The following is a 24498-nucleotide window of genomic DNA, read 5'->3' as shown; positions in this document are numbered from 1 at the left end:
ATTGCAGGTGGATTCTTTACCAGCTGAGCCACAGGGAAGCCCTAAAGGGATAAAGCAAACATCAAATGCTACATGTTTGAGGATCCTGTCTTCAACCCTGGTGGTGGCGGTTTAGTCTCTAAGTCCTGTCCAACTCTTGCAACCACGGACTGTGGCCTCCAGGTCCGTGGAATTTGCCAGGCAGGAATACTGGAGTGGGTTGCTTGTTCCTTCTCCAGGAGACCTTCCCGACCCAGGGATTGATCCTGCATCTCATGGTTGGCAGGCAGGTTCTTTAGCACAGAGCCACCAGGGAAGCCCATCTTCGTCCTTGGCTGACTCTGAATTCTAGCAGGGTGGTCCTGAGGCACTTGGGTGGTGACTGGCGGGAGGAAGAGAGGCTACCTGAGCAGATGACCCCAGCATCCTCGTGGTGGCCGCAGTTGTGCTCCGACCAGCCCGAGTGGGCGCACTGCCCCAGGTAGCGCTCCACCCCGGCGCACTGCATGTTGTCCAGGAAGATGTCTCCAGAGCCCAGGCCGAAGTGGGCCTTCCCAACGGCAGACACAGCCTGACCGCACCCCAGCTGCCGGCACACGACCTCAGCTTCATTCAGGTCCCACAGGTCGTCACACACGGTGCCCCAGGCCCCCTCATGCAGGACCTCCACGCGTCCTGAGCACCGTCCTGAGCCGCCCACCAGCCGCAGCTCCGGCCAGTCCCCTGCAGACAGAGACCGGGTGAGCATAGCCTCCTGGGCGCATGCTCACTCCTCTGGGGCTAGCTGAGCTCCTCACCCCACACGACTGCTCGGGATGGAGAACTCAGTAAAAGGTCAGTCAACTAGTCACGAAAATAAAAAACAAAACTGTCACTAAAGTGACACTAAAGTCGTTAAAACTGTCAAAACAATATTTAGCCTAAAACATGCATTAAATGAACATCTATTGGGCCAGAGCTATATGCCAACCTGTGTTGGCTAAATGCAGAAAAACAGAATAACTTGCACAGTGATTGTGATTTTCTGAAGTGCTTTTGTGTGTGTGTATATGTGTTTGTGTGTCCACCTACAACTTCATAGTAACTCAGGAAGATAAGCCAGTTTTATCTTTGAGGACACTGATAGCTAGAGAACCAAAGTGCACGCGTGCATGCTAAATTGCTTCAGTCATGTCCAGCTCTTTGTGACACCATGGACTATAGCCTGTCCGGCTTCTCTGTCCATGGGATTTTCCAGAGGAGAAGACTGGAGTGGGTTGCTGTTTCCTTCTCCAGGGGATCCTCCCAATCCAGAGATCAAACCTGTATCTCCTATGGCTCCTGCATTGCAGGCAGATTCTTTACTGGTGAGCCACTGGGAAGCTCAGAGAAGCAAAGTGACTTAGCCTAAATCCCATGTCTGATCAGTAGCTGGTCTCAACTCATTTCTCCTGATTCCGAAGTTCACTATTTTTCTTCTCTCTGCTATTTTAGCTCACTGCCCCTGGAATGCGTCTGGCACTCTACTCACTTGGAACAAGTGTATTAGTGATACAGGTGTGAGGTTAAGAATGAGCAGGACAGGCCATAAAAAGAAAAGGCAGAAACCCACTGGAGGGTGCTTATAAGTTGCTCGGACTTTGATGACTCCGAAAGGTGCTGAAAAAATGAATTCTGCTCGTTCTAGGATCCTAGAGCCAAAAGATCCCAAGAGCTCTGAATGGCCCTGAAAAGTCTGCCCAGGGTCAGCGGGCAAATATTTGTAAGTAGACAAACCACTTGCAGTTGGTCCAGCCTCTGCCTACGAAGCAGCTACAGATGCAGACATAAACACAGTCACCCAGAGGCAAGGACAGTGGGTGTGTGCGTGTGTTCCGTGGCTTACCTAGTCTTGCTGTTACCATTCTGGGTGTTGCTGTTGGGATTGCTGTGGATACAAGAAGACACCCTTGAGTAAAATGGGAGGATGCAGACAAGTCTGAGATCTCCACTAAATGCCAAAACTCTGGCCGATTCATTTTTCCTATCGTCCTTATACTCTGTGACCTCCGAAGTCAAATTCTCCTTACAGGTGAGTCTCGATGTTGGCCAGGGCTGTGAGATCCAACGAGAGTAATATTCCTCCTCTGGCCAGCCATGGAAACTTGGCGTTTACATTGTGCCGTTTCATGTTAAAATACACTCACCATCAGTGCTCTTCTGGGGAAAACAGCTCCTTCTTCTGCAAGCTTCTGCTTTAGGTTTTTGTTATTAACTTTCCCTGCATGTGGAGTGTCTGATTAGATGCCTTTCATTGTCTTTGATAAAAACCAGGAATTAAGGAAATCAAATGGCTAATTTATCAATATACAGTACCCAGTGGTTAATGTGTGTAACTTAGTTCTACTACTGTCTTCATACTTGTGTAATTTGTGTGGACAGCCTCTCTCAAATAAGGTGGATTTACAAAGGAAATTAGGGAACATACATAAGAGAGGTCAGACCATGACAGTAAAAACACCAGGAGCGGGGACAAGCGAATAACCATGAACAAGGAATGAAGATTAAGTAATGTCAGTTGACTCACTGATGAGATGTGGGGTCTGTGAAACAGCGTCTGCAAATACAAGAGAATCATCATCAGTAATTGTTAAATGCCAATCCCAGTGACTTCCCCTGGCCCACCTTGTGCCCCAGAGTGTCTCCTTTGTGTTTAACAGCATGTTCCCCGAGCTCGCTCAGTGAGTTCCCCTGGCACTTGCTAAGATTGCAGAGATTTATGAGCAGCTTCCTGGACACAGAGGATGCTAGAACTCTTCACCAGTTCAGACTCTTTCCTCTTTGTGGTAAACAGTACAGGACCCATCGCTGCATGTCCTCAGGACAACTCCTCTGTCCATGGGATTCTCCAGGCAAGAATACTGAAATGAGTTGCCGTGCCCTTCTCCAGGGGATCTTCCCGACTACGGGATTAAACTCACATCTTGTACATCTTCTGCATTGGCAGGTGGGTTCTTTACCACTAGCGCCACTGTGCTTTACTTGTCCTTGAATTATGCCAAGTGTTTGTCTTGGATTCCTTCTAGGTTGTACATGAGACTCCCTTAGGCTGGGATCGCACCTTCTTCTCTAGACACCCACCCAGTACTCACAGTAACTTCAGCAGTGTCTTCCTAGTGGGCTGCCTGATGTCAGATGGTTACATGAGAAAGAACAGCCCGTGATGAGGCTGCCAATTATTGAGCATTTATCACGTGCATCACCGTGCAGAGGGCTCTACTTGCATCTTTTTGGGGAACGCTCACAGCAAACCGAAGAAGTAAGGCTCTCTTCTCCCCATTACACAGGGACAGGACTGAGGCATGGAGAGGCTGAGTCTCTCGCCCGAAATCCCAGAGTCCCCGAGCAGTCAGCCCAGCTCCAGATCGTTTTCCTTTAGCCACCCTTTCTTTTTTTTTTTTTTTTTTCCCTTTCTTACCTTTGGCTTCAGAGTAATAATACGCGGTGAAGTTTTTCCCTATGTTGTTGTAGCTTCGGTGGTACACGAGCGTCAGTGAGCTCGAGGATGATGAGTAGGTGAGATAGGTTCCAGAGCAGGTCTTCCCCAGGGACTTTGCTGAGGATGGAGGGCCGTCCAGGATTTCAAAATACTCATTGGTGCAGTCTAGGCTGGGGAAGCAAGCACCATGGGAGCTTCAGTCTCCCCCTCAGCAGATCTCAGAGGTCTGCTGTGAGGCAGACTATTCTGCTGCTATCAAGAGGCTGGGGCAAGATCAAAAGGCTGTCATCTTTCGAACATAGTGTGTGTGTGTGTGTGTGTGTGTGTGTGTGAAGTCCCTCAGTCATGTCCGACTCTTTGCCACCCCATGGACTGTAGCCTTCCAGGCTTCTCTGTCCACAGAATTCTCCAGGCAAGAATACTAAGGTGGGTGGCCATTTCCTTTTCCAGGGCATCTTCCCGACCCAGGGATCGAACCCAGGTCTTCTGCACTGCAGGCAGATTCTTTACTGCCTAAGCCACCAGGGTGGGCCCAAACATAGTCGATTCCTTTTACCCCATTTTTTTCTGAGAGCCATTACCTTTGGGAATGGGATTTTAACTAGAAGAGGGGAGAGAAGCCTGGAATCGTAGGTGTAACCCTGATGAGGCCTTGAGCACCCTGAGGCCACAGGTACCTTGAAACCTGGGCGCAAGGGCAGGGCCAGCCAATGGGCAGCCCCTAGGATGTGGCTCCAGGGTCCAAACAACCTGCGTCCAGGCTTTCAGCAGCCGACCTGCCCAAGAGGGAGGCGCACTGCCAGATCGGCTCAGCCCGCTTTGTGGAAGTCATCTGATTTTGTTGTTCCTTATTGTGAAGTTTTGTACAGAACGTGGAAATCAGAAAACCATTTTCACATCTCAGCCTGATGAGATGTCTGTTCCAAGTCATAGTTTGATGAAGCAAAAGTCAAGAGCAATAAATAATTTTTTTCTGAAGGTTAGTTTCCATAAAACATTCACCTATGAATGATATCAACCTTGACAGTTTACAATATTAAAACTTAAATTTTCCTGTTTTATTAGGTCTGAGGGTTCCATGGAATCTGTATCTTCAACCAGCAAGGTGAAATACATACACACATACTATCAAGCTCTCTCTCTCACACCCTATCACACACACACACACACACACACACCCCTATACAAAGTATACAAGGTGAATTTCATTTTAACTACAAATTCATGGGCACAAAAATCAATCATATTTCTAACAAACATGTGGAAACCAAAATTATAAAACAGTATTATCTACAATCACTCCAAAAAGAAAAAAGAAACACCAACATATACATTTAACAACACATATACAAGACCTGCTTGCTAAAAATGGTTTTTGCTAAAAAATTTTTCCAATACAAAAATTAATGGATATCATCTGATGCAAAGAGCCAACTCATTAGAAAAGACCCTGATGCTGGGAAAGACTGAAGGCAGGAGAAGAAGGGGATGACAGAGGATGAGATGGCTGGATGGCCTCACCAACTGAGTGGACATGAGTTTGAGCAAGCTCCAGGAGTTGGTGATGGACAGGGAAGCCTGCAGTCCGTGGGGTTGCAAAGAGACAGACATAATTGAACAAAAACAACAAAAATACAAAAAAATCACAGCAAATGCTGGCTAGGATATGGAGAAATTATATTTGTCATATGTTGTTGGAAGGAATGCAAAATGGCAGTCACTCTGGAAAATAGTTTGACGTGTTCTTTAATGTACGTACTACACAACCTACCAATTGATTCTCAATCATCAGTCCCAGAGAAATGAAAACTTAAGTTCATGCCAAAACCTATGTATGAATGCTCATAGAAGCTTTACATACAATAGAGGGGCTGGGAACAGCCCGAACGTCCTTCACTGGAAGAAATGGTTAGACAAACTCTGGTTTCCACACAACGGAACCCTTCTCAGCCATGACAAGAAACAAACTCTTGATACAGGCAACAGCCTGGATGGAGCTCAAAGGCCTTAAGCAGAGTGAGAAAAGTGAATCTTAAAAGAATACTGTATGACTCCATAGATTGAAGGGTCTCAAAATGACAAAACTGCATAAAACTGGAGAATAGTTTAGTGGCTGCTAGGGACAGAGGCTGGGGTGGCTGTAAACATGCAGGACAAAGTAGTCACCCCTTTGTGGTTGGGAAACACACTCTCTGCTTCTAGATCAAAGGTCCCCGATCTCCGAGACCTAAAATGCTTAGTGATCTGACGTGGAGTTATACAATAATAAAAACAAAGTACACAATAAATAAAATTCATGTGAATCATCCTGAAACCATCTGACGCCATCTGTGGAAAAATTGTCTTCTACGAAGCTGGTCCCTCATGCCCAAAAGGTTGGGGATGGCTGTTCTAGATTGCAGTGGTGGTTTCATGGACCTGTGCATGCGTGCGTGTGGGCTAGGTCACTTTAGTTGTGGCTGACACTTCGCGACCCTATGGAATGTAGCCCTCCAGGCTCCTCTGTCTATGGGATTCTCCAGGCAAAAATACTGCAGTGGAGGACTGCCATACCATCCTCCAGGGGATCTTCCCGACTCGGGGATCGAACCCATGTCTCCTGCGGTTCCTGCACTGCCAGCAGATTCTTTACTGCTGAGCCACTGGGGAAACGCAGAGGACCTAGACATGGACATATACATGGGATAAAATTGCACAGAACTACACACACACATAAGTGCAAGTGAAAAATGGTGAAAACCGAGTAAGTCTATATTCCAGCTAACAGCATTATACTAATATCAGACTTGTGTTTTTGATACTATTCTATAGTTATATAAGATGTCACCAATGGAGAAAGAAGAGTGAAGGGGACATGGGACCCTGTGTTATTTTTGTAGCTTTTTATGTGTCTGTTCAGTTCAGTCGCTCAGTCGTGTCTGACTTTTTGCGACCCCATGAATCACAGCATGCCAGGCCTCCCTGTCCATCACCAACTCCCAGAGTTCACTCAAACTCATGTGCATTGAGTCGGTGATGCCATCCAGCCATCTCATCCTCTGTTGTCCCCTTCTCCTCCTGCCCTCAATCCCTCCCAGCATCAGGGTCTTTTCCAATGAGTCAACTCTTTGCATCAGGTGGCCAAAGTATTGGAGTTTCAGCCTCAGCATCAGTCCTTCCGATGAATACCCAGGAGTGGTCTCCTTTAGGATGGACTGCTTGGATCTCCTTGCAGTCCAAGGGACTCTCAAGAGTCTTCTCCAACAGTTAGCTCAAAATAGAAACTTAAAAAGAAAAGACTCTTTTAATTACAGGGTGAAGTAAGCCAGAAAGAAAAACACCAATACAGTATACTAACGCATATATATGGAATTTAGAAAGACGGTAACAATAACCCTGTGTACGAGACAGCAAAAGAGACACTGATGTATAGATCAGTCTTATGGACTCTGTGGGAGAGGGAGAGGGTGGGGAGAATTGGGAGAATGGCGTTGAAACATGTATAATATCATGTATGAAATGAGTTGCCAGTCCATGTTCGATGCACGATACTGGATGCTTGGGGCTGGTGCACTGGGATGACCCAGAGGGAGGGTATGGGGAGGGAGGAGGGAGGAGGGTTCAGGATGGGGAACACAGATATACCTGTGGCGGATTCATTTCGATATTTGGCAAAACTAATACAATATTGTAAAGTTTAAAAATAAAATAAAATTTAAATATCTAAAAGATTTCTCAAACCAAAAAAAAAAAAAAAAAAAAGTACTGCCAGAACTAACACCACAAAAGATGTCCTTTTCATTATAGGGGACTGGAATGCAAAAGTAGGAATTCAACAAACACCTGGAATAACTGGCAAATTTGGCCTTGGAAAAAAAAATAATAATTACAGGAATCAACCAAAGAAATAAATGCCTGGAATCTTACACCACACGGTGCACTTAAGGAAAGTCCTTCTGACTTACTTAAGGTATGGAAACGCCAGTCGTATGTGGTCAGATGCATTGGCTCTGATTTCCCACACACACGTTATGTTGTCATGCATTTTATTCCTAGGGGGATTCCTGATCGCTCCAGATGAGTTAGTAATGATTCTGCCACACTGAGATTTTCCTAAAAGCAGAGAGATATTTCAGAATTTCAGTTTTTTTCATTGTTCAGTTCACTATAGTTGACATTCTTTTTTCTTTCATTTTTTTTTTCCCTCTTGAAAGGTTTCATGGGTCATTGCTTTGTTTGGTACATCGTAGGATGTAGCAGAGGTATAACCTAGTCAAAAAATTCTTGTAAACTTAGGAATTAGGACATGACATTAAGTCTGAAGTTTGCAGTATCTCTTGATCTCAAGAGAATTTTGCCTCTGACATGCGCTTTCTGGGTAGGGCAGTTATCCAGAATCAGCCTGAACCTTTCCCTTGGTTACTCCCCAGTGCTGGTAAAATGGAGCAAGACTCTATGGTCCTGGCCTGCCCATCCTCCATGTCCTCCACCTGCCTTTTGTCTGCAGAAAAGCTTTAGCTAAAGACTAAGTTTAATCAGAGAGGGGAGAACATGCAGAAACAAAGGAAAACCAGTCAAAGGAGACCAAATAATAACAATGCAGTCAGTAAGCAAAGTCAGAGACCTTTAGTTCCTCCTGAAGGGCTGTAAATAATATTCTGAGCCCTATCCTGTGAGCTGTCTTGTAGATACTGAAACCCCCACCATGTGGAGAGGTTAACTATATGATGGGCAGAGTGTACCCATGACAGAGCTGCCACAATTCTGAGAATTGGCCTCAGAGGAAATGGAAACAAACTGACCCCGGAACTGGAAATTAACTGTACCTAATTAATTTGTCCAGTCCGTCTAGTCAAGGCTATGGTTTTTCCAGTGGTCATGTATGGATGTGAGAGATGGACTTTAAAGAAAGCTGAGAGCCAAAGAATTGATGCTTTTGAACTGTGGTGTTGGAGAAGACTCTTGAGAGTCCCTTGAACTGCAAGGAGATCCAACCAGTCCATCCTAAAGGAGATCAGTCCTGGGTGTTCATTGGAAGGACTGATATTGAAGCTGAAACTCCAACACTTTGGCTACCTGATGAGAAGAACTGACTCATTGGAAAAGACCCTGATTCTGGGAAAGATTGAAAGTGCGAGGAGAAGGGGACAACAGAGGATGAGATGGTTGGATGGCATCACCGATTCAATGGACATGAATTGAGTAAACTCCAGGAGTTGGCGATGGACAGGGAGGCCTGGAGTGCTGCAGTCTATGGGGTCACAAAGAGTTGGACACGACTGACTGGCTGAACTGAACTGAACTGAATTAGTCTGTAACCAGATCAAGATGACACTGGTCAGAGCTGACTGTGTTGTTTCTGCATGTAGCCCCCTCCCTCAGCCTATAAAAGCTCTTGCCCCTGAATGTCAGGGAAAGGGGAGTCAGCCCTAGGACAGGTGCCATTCCCCCAGCCCCCGACTGCTGGCATCCAAGATAAGGCAAACTTTCCTTTCCACCAACTTTGTCTTTCTTGGCTTTTGAGCAGTGAGCAGCCAGACTCCAGTTTCGGTTACACTGCGTCCTATATCCTATAGCTTTGATGTTTACCATGTTGTCAGTAATGATGAATAAACTACTATTTTCACAATTAAGGCCAAGCTCACGTGGAGCTTCTATATATGAAGATGGCAGTGTTCTACCCACTAGCACTCGTCATTTATTGAAATTAGTCCGCTGAAACTCCACTAACTGGAAAGAAGTTGCCCTGAGTCATCCACCCTCTCCACCTCTGATTTGTTCTGTGTCCATCTGTCCATCCACCTGTCCATTTGATTCTCCACCTGCTTGTCTGTCTGTATATCCATCTGTCCAATGTTTAGTTGAAAATGAGAGGTGAGAGCTGCGGCGGCGGCGCTCTCCATCAGGTTGCCTGGTAGGAAGCGGACCTACGCTCAGCTGGCTCCTCCCTACGGGGACCAGCCAGGCCCTCCGGCGTTACGTTATTCTAGCCCTTCAGCTCCAGGTGGTGCTAAGAAAAGCTTATCCTGAGCTTCTGAAAGCCCAGGGTACTGGCCAAAGCAGAGAAACCAAAAAAGGAAGATGAAAAAGAAAGGACAGAGAAGGACACAGAGAGTCAGAGAAGGAGAGAGGGCAGAGCAGGTGCCCACTGAGGTGAAAGCCCTCTGAAATGACGCCCTGGGGTAGTGCCCTGGCAATGTGGCTGTGCTGATGGCCCCCTGTCTGTCCTGCACATGTGGTGTCCATGCTGGGAGACCAGGAAGGCTGACCACACTTGATCATTTGGATTACCTTCTTGGACTAATAGAAATGGAACGGGAACCATAAATTCATTGACCTTCATTACTGGACAAATCTCTCAGAATGCAGGCTCAGAGGGGTGACTTAGACAGGGCAGTAGTAGTTTGCTCAATTTCCTTGAAAAATCACTTTAGGGCCTGAGCTAGATGACAATGATCAGGGCAGCCAAGGGCAGCCAAGGACAACCTGGTCTCACCTGCAGCCTCTGTCTCCACCATGACTTCCAAAGGGGGACCTGTCAAACACAAAGGACGTCATCAGACACAATGGGGTCGTCGGCTGGCACCGAGGGTGACACAGCCCACAAGGAGGCTCCAAGGAGCCGGGAAGAGACACATCATCAGGGCCCCTCCCAGAGCTCCTGAGCCAGTCTCTGGGGGTGAAGCAGAGCACGCAGGCGGTGGTCACGTGCAGGAGGGAAGACGCACGGATCCAGATCTTTCGGACTTGGACGCACACATTCTCTTGTCATGTTATCCTAGCTCTTTATCTCCAAGAGGTACTAAGAAAAGTTTAATGGAGCTTCTGAAAGCCCAAGACACCAGCAAGAGGAGAGGAACAAAACAAAACAAAAAAAGGAAGATGAAAAAGAAAGGACAGAGAAGGATACAGAGAATCAGAGAATGTAAATGAGATATTTTAAAATTTGGGAATTTAAGAAAACTAAAGATGGGACATTCTGGCTCCTGTAGCCAATTTCTGTGACCCCAGTGTGGGGAGTTAGGAGGCTGCAATGCAAGTACAGGAAGAGGCACTGACTGACTGCTTCCTTTGACCTGTGCTGCTCAGAGATGGTGGGTCAGGACCTAAGGTCACTGTGGCTCCTTGCTGTCCCCAACATCTCTCCAGCCAGCAGCACCTGACCTAGAACTTCCTATTGGAGACTTTCGCCGAGGACCAATCCATTCTCACCTCCTGAGGCTGACAGTCCAGGAAGGGATGTGACTGCAGCTTTATCAGACCTTGTCCACTCAGCTCTGGTCATGGCTCACCCTTTGGCAGGAGCTGGCCAAGGGCAAGGCATTAAGGGACCAGGGGTTTGATAAAGGAAGGGGGGCACAAGTGTGGAAAACTCCAGGTACTGACGCTGACAGCATGTGGGAAAACCAACAACAAGGAAGCAATGTGGGGCCAGAATGCCCAGGATCAGAGAGAGAGCCAAGGAGAGGGTAGGAATTAAACTGAGCCTTGACTTGGGCCAGGTCTGGCCCATCAGCCTTCTGCTGCCCATGGGCAGAAAGTGTCCATAACTACCTCTCCCATCTCAACCAGTCCCCACCCGCATCTCACTGCCAGCCCCTCACAATCCCAAAGCGCTGTGCAGAAGTTTAAGAAATTTTGAATCTGCTTCCTGAGCGTGAAATGCACAGTGAATTGAAGAGGTAGAAGGTGAGGTGGGACCAAATGACTTCTAAGGGCTCTTCCTCTCTCCCAGTGGACAGTCAGTGACTCCACATCTCTGAGCCACTCTATGGGCTTGGAGTACAGAACCCATTCAATTTCCTGCAGAATTCTCCCCCACCAGGTTTTAAGAAACTGCACATGTGAATTCCGCCTTCCCCACCTGGTAGCAAGGCCACTGAGTATTCAGCATCTGTAAGTGGGAGAGATAAAAACATCTGCTGTCAGTGAAAAACATCCTGCTTTCTTTTCTTTTCTCAAAATTTTGGCTGCACTGGTTCTTTGTTGCAGGCTCTCTAATTGCAGTGCTCAGGCTTAGTTGCTCTGCAGCCTGTGGGATCTTAGTTCCCCAACCTGGGATCGAACCCAAGTTCCCCACACTGGAAGGAGCATTTTTAACCACTGCACTGCCAGGGAAGTTCCTGTCCTGCTTTACTTTCAACTGTGATTTTTTTACACTGTCCCTAGGAAAGGACTTTCTCGAAAGGGCCCAGCTGGGCTCTGCCCGGGAAGGGAGCAGGGTTACCTGAACAAACCACGCCAGCATCCTCCCCGTGCCCGCAGTTGTGGGCAAACCAGCCAGCGTGGGAGCACTCGTCCAAGTGCTCTTCATGCCCCCTGCACTGCATGTTGTCCAGGAGGATCTTCCCGGAACCTTCCCCAAAGTGGGCCTCGCCTGGGGCCTCCATGGCCCAACCGCAGCCCAGCTGCCGGCAGACAACGTTTGCTTCCGGCAGGTCCCAGAGGTTGTCACACACTGTCCCCCAGGCTCCCTCGTAGAAAACCTCCACGCGGCCAGCGCAGCTCCCATGGCCGCCCGCCAGCCGCACAGGGGCCCAGCCTCCTGGGGGAGGAAAGGGGTCTCAGGGTGCTGGCCACTCCCTCTGCCTGTTGAGGACCAAATGCCCTCTGCCACCCTGGCTCTCCTTTCTTTCCGTGGCTTTGTACCCACACCCTTCATGCTGCCACGAGGGTCCCATGCCAATGTGCAGCTCTAAGTCGTCTGATGGCATCCATCTTTAAAGGCCTGACACAGAATCCTAAGTCGTATTTGCAGGAAGTGGACTCTGACCAGATGAAAACTGCTGACTGCAACCATGTAGACTTCAGACCAATTGAAACCAGAATGTTGATGAAGCTCAAAATTTCACTTTGATGCCAACCAATCTGAGAACTGATGCCAAGCTAATCACATCTGGGTTAAGACTGCTCACCTTCTAGCCTCGCTCTCTGCACTCTCTGCAGTGTGACCCTCCCACTCCTCCCAGGAGGCTGAGTCTATTTTCCTAGTTCTCGACCCCCAGGGCTTGTGGCCTGAGATTTGCCTGGGTCAATAGCCTGCGGCAGAGGTAATGGTTTGGAGCTATAAGGTCTCATGACAGGCTCCAGGGGAGCCCAGAGACAGTTGTATGAATAAGCCTGGGGGCCTGCTGGGCGATGAAAGGCATGTGACCGTGTCACCTCTGTCCCATCCAAAGACACAAGACAAGAAGGAACGGCCTTACCTGGAGGCGCCGAAGCAGGTGGGTTTTGGGCCACCAATGTTGCCGGTGACATGGGAAGTAGGTTCTCATAGGCTGTTGATGAAGGGAAAAGGAAGGAGTGACGTGAGGGAAAAGTCAGAACATCGCGAGAAGGTAAACAGCTACTCCAAGGGGCAGCTGCCTCCCATCAGGATTCAGCAGGAATAATGATGACGCTGCTAAGGCCAGTGGCCTCCGGTCCCCGAGATCCCCATTTCAGATGAAACATGGCGTTACTGCCTGTTGACAAGCTGACATGGGCCACATGGCCACTTTGCAAAAGCAAAGACAGTTAGCCCCGAGTGGCCTGCTGCATGCGGGCTGTCAGGGGGCCATCACCTCTTTCTTGGTTACCCTCGCCCCAGGGGCGTAATGACTTCACCCAAACAAAGCAAGGAGAGTCCCTCAGCAAATCCTTGGGGGAGGGGGCAGGCAGGAGGTAGCAGGTCTGAAATGCTCTAGGGAACCTCTGGAGCTGACGGAACAGTTGTGCATCTTGACCGCAGTGGTGATTACACAACCGTGTACAATCTCCAAAGTTCATCAAACTGGACCTTAACAGGGGTGAACCTTCAGCACATAGATAAAACCTTAATAAAAGGTAAGTTGATGAATGATAGATGGATTGATCAATTTATCATAGAATCCAGGTAGGAGTTAACCGTTATATTCCTCAAACTTTTCTGTATATCTGAAATTTTTCATAACAAAATGTTAGAGGGTAAGGTGTCTCTCAATTTCTATTGTAAGACTTACAGCTCTGTTTTTTGACAACCATATTTTGCTTTCCCACTGGTGTACACTTAATTCAGCTAACCTATGTGGCTACTTCTGCCCTCCTTGTTAGTCGCAGAACATCAAAAGCATAGAATTTTAAGGAGCATGGCATCCAACGTGCCTGTTCTAATGACATGGAGACTGCAAAGTTAGTTATGTCGCTCAGTCGTGTCCGACTCTTTGCGACCCCATGGACTGTAGCCTGCCAGGCTCCTCAGTCCATGGGATTTTCCAGGCAAGGATACTGGAGTGGGTTGCCATTTCTTCCTCCAGGGGATCTTCCTGACCCAGGGACTGAACCTGGGTCTCCCGCACTGCAGGCAAATTCTTTACTATCTGAGCCACCATGGAAGCCCATGTTATTCAGCTGAAGAGAAACCAGTTGGGATCAGATTCCAACAGCTCAGGGCCTTCTGATCCCCACATGCCCTCCTTTAGGTGGGCACAGGACCAGAAGAAGGAACCATGGCTGTGTGAGTACCTTCCAGGTGCCAGGAATCATCTAATACATGACCCGGGGCTTCCCTACTCTTGCCTGGAAAATCCCATGGACAGAGGAGCCTGGTGGGCTGCAGTCCATGGGGTCGCTAAGAGTTGGACACGACTGAGTGACTTCACTTTCACTTTTCACTTTCATGCATTGGAGAAGGAAATGGCAACCCACTCCAGTGTTCTTGCCTGGAGAATCCCAGGAACGAGGGAGCCTGGTGGGCTACCGTCTATGGGGTCACACAGAGTCGGACACGACTGAAGTGACTTAGCAGCAGCAGCAGCAGGGGCTTCCCTGGAGGCTCGGTGATAAATAATACATCTGTCAATGCAGGAGACACAGGTTTGATCTCTGGGTTGGGAAGGTCCAGTGGAATAGGAAATGGCAACCCCTTCCAGTATTCTTGTCTGGGAAATCCCATGGACAGAGGAGCCTGGTGGGCTACAGTCCCTGGGGTCACAAAAGAGTCAGAGATGACTGAGAAACTGAGCACACGCAGTCCATGAGCTTACTCTGTATTCTCCATATTATTCCCACTTTAATGAAGAGGAATGGAAATGAACTAGGAAGGAGAGATGACATGTCTTGGCTGTGGTCGTCTAACTGAGGGGGTCATATGCCATGCTGTCTCTCCCATTAGGGAGTAAACCCCATGAAAGAAGGGTCCAGGGCTTTGACCACTGCATGGCCCCTGTGCTTCACTGGCACAGAGTCTGGCACATGGTTGAATGAACAGATGAGTGAAAGAAAGAAGCTGCAAATCAAACCAGGATCTGACTCTAAGCCTCATGACCTTCTCACATCATGCAGAGTCTAGCAGAATACATAACATGGGCCCTACCTGTAGGCGGAGCAGCTGTGGAATCAGCACCTGCAACATGGAGACAGACTATGCATGTTACCACGTCTTAATGGGAGAATGTCTACTGTGAACATCCTACAAGCAGAGAGGGGTGGGCGGCAGACAGGCAGAGACTCTGCCCGTGAGGAGCCTGGCATTTCCTGGGGATTTGGGACACAGGACCAGGCAGCAAACCTGGGCTGTTCTGGGACATCTTCGGGGACCACTGCTCCCTGGGGGCCTCAGGACTTGACAAGGGTGGCTCCACGTGGGCAGGTGCAGCCTGAGAGCTCGTCATTCGTCGGGACGTTATTCAAGTCACCAGTGGGGCAGAATCGGGAAAGACTGGGGGGCAGAGAGTCAGCCAGAGGGACACATCGTTCTGGGGAGGTCACCAGGCCCAGATGTGGAAGGCCTGGCATACCAGCTGACAACTTGGTCCATCACCCGGAGGTCACACGCACAAACGTTAGTGAGGACCCACAGGGGTAAGATAAACAAGGGACCTGAGAGGTGGGAATCGTGTGTACAGGAAGGCTGTTCAGTGTCCAGAGGGGCAGGGCTTTCTGCCCTGTCCAGAAAGCTGACTGTCCAGTCAGTTAATGCAACAAGAAAATTTTCTGCTTTGAACCTGATGCACTTCTACTTTTATTTTCACCACAAAATGTAAGAATTTGGATTTTTATGCCGAACACTCTGATTTGGCTAAATTCAAGGTCATGGGGTCGCAAAGAATCAGACATGACTGAGCGACTGAACTGAACTGAAGTTCAGCTTAGAATTTTCAAACATAACCAGCCACTTCTGAGCTGAGATCCAGGCTATAAGTCATATTCAGCAATCGCTGCAGCTAAGGGGGTGGTTGGGTGGCTGAACAAACTGGGAAGGAGCCAGGCTGCCTGCCTGGTCCACTGACATTCTGAGGCTGGGCTGTGGGGTGTGTGTGTGTATCACTGGGGTATGTGTGTGTGTGTAGGGGTGAGTAGGGAGGCCATAGGAGCAGCCCTCCAGGCAGGTACTGACAGCAGCCACTCACCTGCGCAGATGACGCTGGCGTCCTCCAGGTGCCCGCAGTTGTGCCCGGCCTCACCCCCATGCGCGCACTGCCCCAGGTGGCTCTCGCTGCCCACACACTGCATGTTGTCCAGCACGATCTTCCCAGAACCTGCCCCAAAGTGGGCCCCCGTGGGGGCTGCCACAGCCTGGCCACACTCCAGCTGGCGGCACACGACGGCGGCCTCGGCCAGGTCCCAGAGGTCATCACACACGGTCCCCCATGTGTCCTGGACCAGAACTTCCACGCGGCCTGAGCATCTCCCCGGACCGCCCACCAGCTTCACAGCCACCCAGGCCCCTGGGGAGGAACAAGGAGGAGAGGCATTGAGACGCAGCTCTCTGAGGTCAGGGAGGTTTCCTCTACTGGGGTACGTGGGTAGGCACTAATAAACTATTCAGAAATGGTGTTTCTGGGTCACATAATCCTTATCACCAAGAGTAAAAGAATAGGTTTTGCAGCTTTCTTTACTTTATTTGGCTTTTCTATTTGCTTTCATTGGGAGGACTTGTCTTCTATGAATCAGCCCAACAGAGCAGGGAGTGGATAGTCCCAAGTCACTTTTAAAGGACTTGTTTATTGATTACTGAGCTTCCCTGGTGGCTCAGACAGTTAAGAATCCACATGCAATGCAGAAGACGTGGGTTCAATCCCTGGGTTGGGAAGATCCCCTGGAGAAGGGAATGGCTACCCACTGCAGTATTCTTGCCTGGAGAATTCCATGGACAGAAGAGCCTGGAAGGGTATATAGTTCACGGGGTCACAAAGAATCAGACAGGACTGAGTAACTCACACTCCTTGATTACCTGGTGATGCTATCAAGGTATCACACAGGAGATGTACTTGTAGAAATGTCAGCTCAGCAAGTAGAGGCAGAGGGGCAGCTCCCATCAATAGTGAAAAGCTACTTCTTTTTAAGCAGTTGTCCGACTAATTATAAAAAAGGATGCTTGTTTTTCCAAATAGATTCCTAGCCTTGTTTCAGGCTTGTAGTTTAGGGCTCCCACTGCAGGGGCACAACTGAGCTCCCAGAACAATGACGTCATTTCTCTGCTCCAAAGCTTGGCCCTGACTCCACTTTTTCTTATAATTCAACTATAAGATGGAAACAACATCCTCCCGGCTATGTGGCAATGTCAAAAAGACTGAAAAAAGTGAAAGTGTGAGTTGCTCAGTCGTGTCCAAGTCTTTGCAGCCCCATGGACTGTAGCCCGCCAGGCTTCTCTGTCATGAAATTCTCCAGGCAAGAAAAGATTGTACTAGACCATATTTGGGGAAATATGCCAAGAATGGTTGTATGGAGGGTTTATCAGCTCATGCGAAGGCCCAGTTGAGGAGATCGATTTTACCCAAATGAAACAGTGATGAGAAAAATGGAAAATCCGAATTAATAATTAACATTTTATCTATCATATCCTTTATTATAATAAATTCTCTTTGTAGACAGCTTAATAATATACTTAACATTTCCATATAATTTTCTCAAATAGTCTCGGCATGAGTACTTAGTCCTTATTCATATCTTCTCCTTGTCTAGGTAGTTTTTATCCAGGCCAACATGAAAAACACAGTGAAACCAACATGATCCTTGTAGTTAACAGGTCTGGGTGAATCCAGCCTTTGCCACTTATGACTGTGTGACTAGTTATTTGAGCAGTTCACTGTGTTCTCTGGGTCTCTGTTTATTTTCTTGTGAAATGCTGGGAATAGCAGCTTGCTTTAAGATTACTGTAGAGCACACTTAATTCTGTGCATGGCATACACTAGTTTCTCAGAAAATGCTAAGCACAGACTGGCCAAGTCACAGAAAGGCGTTACCTGCTGGCGGGAGGGTGGAGTGAAGGCTGGGAGGGCCCGTTGTGGGTATGGTAGCTGACAGTCCAGCACCTGCAAACAGGTACAAACAGGACATTGCTCGAGGTCAGGAGCCTCCTAACCCCATGTAGGAAAGGAAAATCCTTGCAATGAGAACATTCTGAAAAGTCAGACTCAAATACAAGGCACTGGGTCCACCACTGGCTCCCCTACAAAGTTCTAGGCAGGGAAGACCTCCCCTCCCCTATCTTTAAGCTCAGTTATCCAGTCTCTAAGATAAGGGTTTAGAATATTCCCCATGGTCGGCGCATCCGTGCTCTGTCCATGAGTTCCTTTTGGGATCTCTTTGCTGCCATCTCTTCTTTCCCTTTCAGGAAACAACCAGCTGTGTTCTATCATGGAGACGCAGCATTCATATCAATGAATGGACTTCTCCAGCTCTCCCTAGGTGTTTGGCAAACCTGCCTAGACTGCGTGGTACCCAAGCAATGTGAGACAAACACGGCATCTTTGAGCAGCTCTTGTACCTCGTTTTGTCTCATAAAACATCAATCCAAGTAAACCTTCTTACTGCCATCTAATTATGGGGTCAGTTGGACCAAATCAGTGTTTAAAACGTCAAATGGCAATTAACCCAACAAACTGAATGTTCAGTGTAAAGAACTGATTTCTGGTTTCAGTTTTAACTGGTTGCTGATGGAGTTGGCTTCAGCCTTCAGTAATGACCTGCAGGTGCTGAAGGCTGCTGCCAGAGAAGATGGTGACCCAGACAAGTCAGATGTAGGGGCAGCGGTGCCCACATGGGCTGCCTCGGTGCCAGGAGCTCTGCTGCCTTCTGCATCCTTGCGGCTTCTGTGAACACCAATTTGAGGGAGCTCGCCGGGCTACCAGCACCTGACAGGTGCACAATATCGCCTGCTTTTAATGACGCCTTTTACTCCTTTGGATCCTTTTCAAATCGACTAACAGTAGGTTCAGTTCCTAAATCAGTGGGATACAATATGGATTTCCCATAAATAACTGAAGGGAAAGGAACATTCAAGAATTTCAGGTGATGGATGAGCATCCCAAATACCCTGCCCTTTTTTGTTTTTATCAGCAGTCCTTGCACAGTAAATAGGAACTGGGTAACTGCTGTTCCCTTAAGCATCTTTTGTTGTCAGTCACTAAGTCACGTCTGACTCTTGGTGACCGCATGGGCTCTAGCACGCCAGGTTCCTCTGTCCTTCTCTATCTTCCATAGTTTGTTCAAACTCATGTTCATTGAGTCAGTGATGCCATCCAACCATCTCATCCTCTGCCTGCCCTCTTCTCCTTCTGCCCCCAATCCCTCCCAGCATCAGAGTCTTTTCCAATGAGTCAACTCTTCGCATGAGGTGGCCAAAGGACTGGAGTTTCAGCTTTAGCATCATTCTTTCCAAAGAAATCCCAGGGCTGATCTCCTTCAGAATGGACCGGTTGGATCTCCTTGCAGTCCAAGGGACTCTCAAGAGTCTTCTCCAACACCACAGTTCAAAAGCATCAATTCTTCGGCGCTCAGCCTTCTTCACAGTCCAACTCTCACATCCATACATGACCACAGGAAAAACCATAGCCTTGACTAGATGAACCTTTGTTGGCAAAGGAATGTCTCTGCTTTTGAATATGCTGTCTAGGTTGGTCATAACTTTCCTTCCATAAAAGCACATAAACTAAAAACAACCAGGGAAGTGACTCACAAATAAAAAGTTCAACTTACCGGACAGACTAGTTTTTGCTGCTGCTGGTGATGATGGAGGTGCTCCTGATGGCACTGACGACAGTGGAGGTGCTGATGGCGACAGCGTTGCTGACGGCGACGAGGACGGCCATGATGACAACGGCCAAGGTGACGCGGACGACGCTGAGGATGATGGAGATGATGCTTCTGCTCCTGATTATTAGGATAAGAAAGAGTCCTTGTTTTCAGACAGTGGTTCTCAAAGCGTGATCGGCAGACCAGCAGGATAACCATCCTGAACGTGTTGGAAATGCAAATCCTCACACCCCACCCTACTGAATCAGAAACGCTGGGGGTGTGGCCCAGCAATCTGGGTCTTAACAAACCCTCTGGGCGGTTCTGATGCACATTAAAGTTTTAAAACAACAACAACTGCTGTTTTAGGATAAAAAGGAGTGATGGAAATGGCCCCATAGTTTTTTCCCGGTGACCAAAGTACTCTAAAATCACATAAATATACATTTTTAACTGGTGTCGTTTCTTTGCTTATTAAGGAAGATCAGGTCTTACAGACTCCAGGGGAAAAATTTCTGATCTAATCACTCCAGAAAATAGATGGTCATTTTCTTTCAAAAAAGTGATTGTGATGACTAGTGGGCATAATCATAGAAAACCATTACATCCTAAAGTCAATGATCATTTTTAAAAAGATTTTTTTTTGATGTGGACCATTTTAAAAGTCTTTATTATTTCTGTTTTATGATTTTTTTTTTTTTTTTTTTTTTTTTGCGGGAGAGACTATGAGGCATGCGAGATGTTTGCTCACTGACCAGGGACCAACTCTGCACTCCCTGCGTTGGAAGATGAGGTCTTAACCACTGGACCACCAGGGGAGTCCCAGTGACCATAACTTATACTCCTCCAGTGGCCCCAGACACCTGCAATGGCCTGGGAGCTTAGTTCTGATGGGGGACGATTACTGCACCGGGTGACAGGGTAGTTGGCTAGTTTCTAACTCCCTTTTCTGCTGGTATTGCATTTCAGTGTTGAGCTGCCCACCAAGCCACCCCTAAAGACTGCCTGGGATCTGCCCTCTAGCAGCTGCCCAGAAGAGGGGCCAAGCAGCCCAGGATGAGGTGGATTCCTAGAGGAGAGCGTGAGCACAGGAGAGCCAGGTCAGCGCTGCACGTCCGTGAGTTCCATCTGTATGGCCCACTGAACTAGGCGCTGGGAAAGCTTTTAGGCTTCAAGCGATATTGACCAAGCAAACCAGCCTCCATTAACTGCTTTAAAGCCTGATTTAACACGGTCATTTTCACCCCATTTCTATCTCACAGGATCAGTATTAGCCAGATAGGATCAGAAGTCAAACCAGCCAATCCTAAAGGAAATCAACCTTGAATACTCATTGGAAGCTCCCAATACTGTGGCAACCTGATGTGAAGAGCTGACTCATTGGAAAAGACCCTGACGCTGGGAAAGATTGAAGGCACAAGGAGAAGGGTATGACAGAGGATGAGATGATTGGATGGGCTCAACGACTCAACAGACACGAGTTTGAGCAAACTCCAGGAGATGGTAAAGGACAGGGAAGCCTGGTGTGCTGCAGTCCATGGGATCGCAAAGAGTTGGACATGACTTAGCGATTGAACAACAACAGAATGGGACATAGAAAGAGCCCAAATCCCCCTGGAGGGAACCAGGTTTTGAAAACTGTTAATGTGCAGAGGAGACCACCAGCCCTCTTGGGAGGGGGGCCCTGCCTCACCGCTCATTTGCTGTCATGATCCATTCTGACGGGGAGTCATTGGGACCCCTCACCTGAGCAGATGGCTCCAGCGTCTGCCTCGTGACCACAGCTGCGAGTGAACCAGGTGGCGTGGGCGCACAGGACCAGGTGGCTCTCCTCGCCGCTGCAGTGCACGTTGTCCAGGAGAATCTTCCCGAAGCCCGGGCCGAAGTGGGCACCAGGAGGCGTGGACACTGCCCAACCGCACCCCAGCTGCCTGCATACCACGTGCGCCTCCTTCAGACTCCAGCCCTCGCCGCATACCGACCCCCAGCTGCCCTGGTAGGAAACCTCCACCCGCCCAGAGCATCTTCCAGGGCCGTTGACCAGCCTCAGCATGGGCCACTCTCCTGTGAGAGAGAACGTCGAGGTCAGTTCATGAGACTTCCCTATGGAACTCGCCCTCTTTGTCTGGCTTACAAATTAAAGGTAATCCTTTGATTACTCCACACATCTGAGCTCCTTCTAGGCAAGAATTGCCTAATAATCACTCTGCTCAGTGGCGTGCTCTTTACCACCTACTCAACAAAGCAGATTAGATGGTAGACTATGGATTTGGAGCTTTAGGACTTGACATCTGCAGGACAGATGTGAAAAATTAGGAAAACGTATCTCCGTCAGTGGGGAAAAGAAAATAAATGGCTTACTCAAAAAATGTAATATTATAGCAGCTCAAAGCAGTGAGATGTATATATTTTTATATATGTGTGTATATCAACATGGATGAATCTCACAAATGTGCAGCAAGTAAAGAATAAAAGGTACTAAACGATATATAGGGACTAATGTAATTTGTGTGAAAGAAAACCACAAAATAACATGCACCGAGATGACATGATTCCTATTCATAAAATGTTAAAAATGAACTATAAACACAGAATTCAGGAGAGTGCTTCTCTGAGGAAGGAGAGAGCAGAGCCTGGAGTTGGGGAATTTGGGGAACCTTCAATTTATCTTTATCATTATAATTTTTATAATGCTTTATTTTTTGATAAGACTGGAACATCAGTATAATAAAATGTAAGCATCAGTCATGTCCAGGTAAAGGGGACATCAATGTGGTTATTGACTTCTTGTTTCTCTGTATATTCTGAACTTTAAAATGTTTCTCTGGAAAGCAAGGATGATCCAGTTCTGAAACCATGAGGGAGGCTCAGCTGACCGACCCCAGTCCTGGAGGCTGTGACCCTTCTCGTCTTACTATGGTCTTGCCCTGAGCTCCTCTGAGGCCTCTGAGCGTGCAACTTCCTAGGGTCCTTCCTGGGCTCTGATAATCTCCCCAGGGTTTCACGAGAGCAGTGGTACATCCTGCCAGGAAGGTTCTGACCTGATGGGCTGGGCCAAGGAAAACTGGCTCTGCGACTTTCTGCTGGCGAGTCGACCACAGGTAGAACTAGAACAACAGGGAAATGGTGATGAGGACCAAACCATCTCTTTCTGAGACCAGACACAAGAGCACTTTGGAAAAGGACTCAACCAGCAGCTGGTGAACAGCCGTCAGCTATGCCACAGCACTACCAGAACCTCTGGGCTGGCCACGTCATAACAAACGACCTGTTTCTAATGAGGCTGGGGAGACCTTCAGGCTGCTGTTAGAAAGCTTGTAATCGTGTTCTGCTGCACCTCCCCCGCCCACCAAAGCCTTGTCCCCTTTCTGCATAAGGATGCTCAGCAGTAATAAAACAATCATGGAAGAATCGGGCAAAAGTTCTAAGAATCATAGTATCCATACAGATTTGATCATTGACCCCTCGGAGGACACTGTGTAATCTGATGACATGACCATCCAGGTATCACCCATCTGCACGGTAAGGCTGTGTATCTATAGATCCAGTGATGAAATCATTGCCATACCTGGTATGTCAGCTGGTAACTCTTCATAATCTGCTGAGATGGAAAAAGAAAAATATTTGGTGGAATTTGGCTTCATTAGTTTTCTTACATGTGAAATCCTAGCACTTCTTTCTGAGGAGGGATGTGAGTGCCAACAGGGGGCTACCAGCATTTTCCAGAGTGATGCCTGGGTCTCTTGAGCAGAGGGACTTGCCGCCACTACGCACTGTCTAGCAGGACTATTCTTAACTAAGACCAGAGCTACCCCAGCAGGGCCAGACAGCCCATCCACACGTGCAGGGCTCACGTGCCCAGTCGATGAATCATGTCTGACTCTTTGCAACCCCATAGACTGTAGCCTGCCAGGCTCCTCTGTCTGTGGAATTTTCCAGGCAAGAATACTGGAGAGGGTTGCCATTTCCTACTCCAGAGGATCTTTCTGACCCAGGGATCCAACCTGCATCTCTTGTGTCTCCTGTACTGGCAAGTGAAATCTTTCCCACCGTGCCACCTGGGAAACCCATGCAGGGCTTACACATTCATTTACTGATCCAATGAACTTTCCCTGGGTGCTTCTAACGCACCAAGCACTGTGACAAGTGCTGCAGATACAGTGATGAGAAAGGCAGATAAAACCCTTGTCCTCTGGAGCTTAAAATCTGGTTCTGAAGGTGACACTGGGCACCACGTTGCCTGTAGAGCCCTTGGCAGTGAGTTCTCCCCGGCCCTGACCTACAACACATCCTTCCTCTGGGCTTAAAATGCTGGAAGTGGCATGTAACAATGTACCACACCCATCTTCATTGCTTTAACTCACAGTTCACTGACCTACCTGAGGATACAGCTGGGTGGTTCACATCTTCCGGGATGGCAGAAGTTGAGAGAGCTGCTGGGAAAGCAACAGTATAAGAGAAATGACTCCTGATGTTTAATACCAAACAGGAAAACAAGGGGGCTTCCCTGGTGGTTCAGATGGTGAAGAGTCCGCCTGCAATGGGGGTTCAATCCCTGGGTTGGGAAGATCCCCTAGAGGAGGGCATGGCAACCCACTCCAGTATTCTTGCCTGGGAAATCCCATGGACAGAGGAACCTGGAAGGCTACAGTCCACGGGGTCACAAAGAGTTGGACACGACTGAGTGACTAAGCACAGCACAGAAAGAGAAGGACTTTATTCACCTGCTTCACATTTCCAGGAGAAGAATTCAATTAGCTGTGGACAAGCTCATTCAATACAGAGCATTTAAAAAGGAACCATCAGCCTTGAAAACACTGTGCTAGACACCAAAGGCACATGTTGTATGATTTCATATACCACACATTGTATGATTTCACTTATAGGAACTAATCAGATGAAGTACATCTGTAGAGATAGAAAGCAAGTTGGTGGCGGCCAAGTGCTGGGGGGAGGACTTGTGATAACACAATGGCTGAGGCCATTAGCAAAGAGCAGACCAGCTGCGTGCTCTTGACCCAGCTGAGTACCACGGGGCAGAATCCCCTCTTCTAGAGGGGCACTATCGCACTGGACACACAGGCACAGAAACCCAGGCTCACGGTGCC

At 48.1% G+C, this 24498-nt stretch overlaps 1 protein-coding gene across 1 annotated transcript in view; it reads right to left on the bottom strand.

The window, feature by feature from the left end:
- LOC129636726 (deleted in malignant brain tumors 1 protein-like) overlaps positions 1-24498 on the bottom strand; it is a 108710-nt gene that overhangs the window by 58438 nt on the left and 25774 nt on the right. Inside the window, 10 exon segments of the mRNA XM_055560330.1 lie at positions 367-702; positions 3416-3601; positions 4114-4212; positions 9912-9950; positions 11643-11960; positions 12622-12693; positions 14748-14777; positions 15784-16101; positions 19374-19553; positions 21137-21454. Of these exon segments, the coding sequence (XP_055416305.1) occupies positions 367-702; positions 3416-3601; positions 4114-4212; positions 9912-9950; positions 11643-11960; positions 12622-12693; positions 14748-14777; positions 15784-16101; positions 19374-19553; positions 21137-21454 (1896 nt within the window).

The sequence above is a fragment of the Bubalus kerabau genome, chromosome 22, assembly GCF_029407905.1.
Source record: "Bubalus kerabau isolate K-KA32 ecotype Philippines breed swamp buffalo chromosome 22, PCC_UOA_SB_1v2, whole genome shotgun sequence".
In the NCBI taxonomy this organism is placed as follows: Eukaryota; Metazoa; Chordata; class Mammalia; order Artiodactyla; family Bovidae; genus Bubalus; species Bubalus kerabau.
This window is presented reverse-complemented; position numbering and strand designations above follow the sequence as displayed.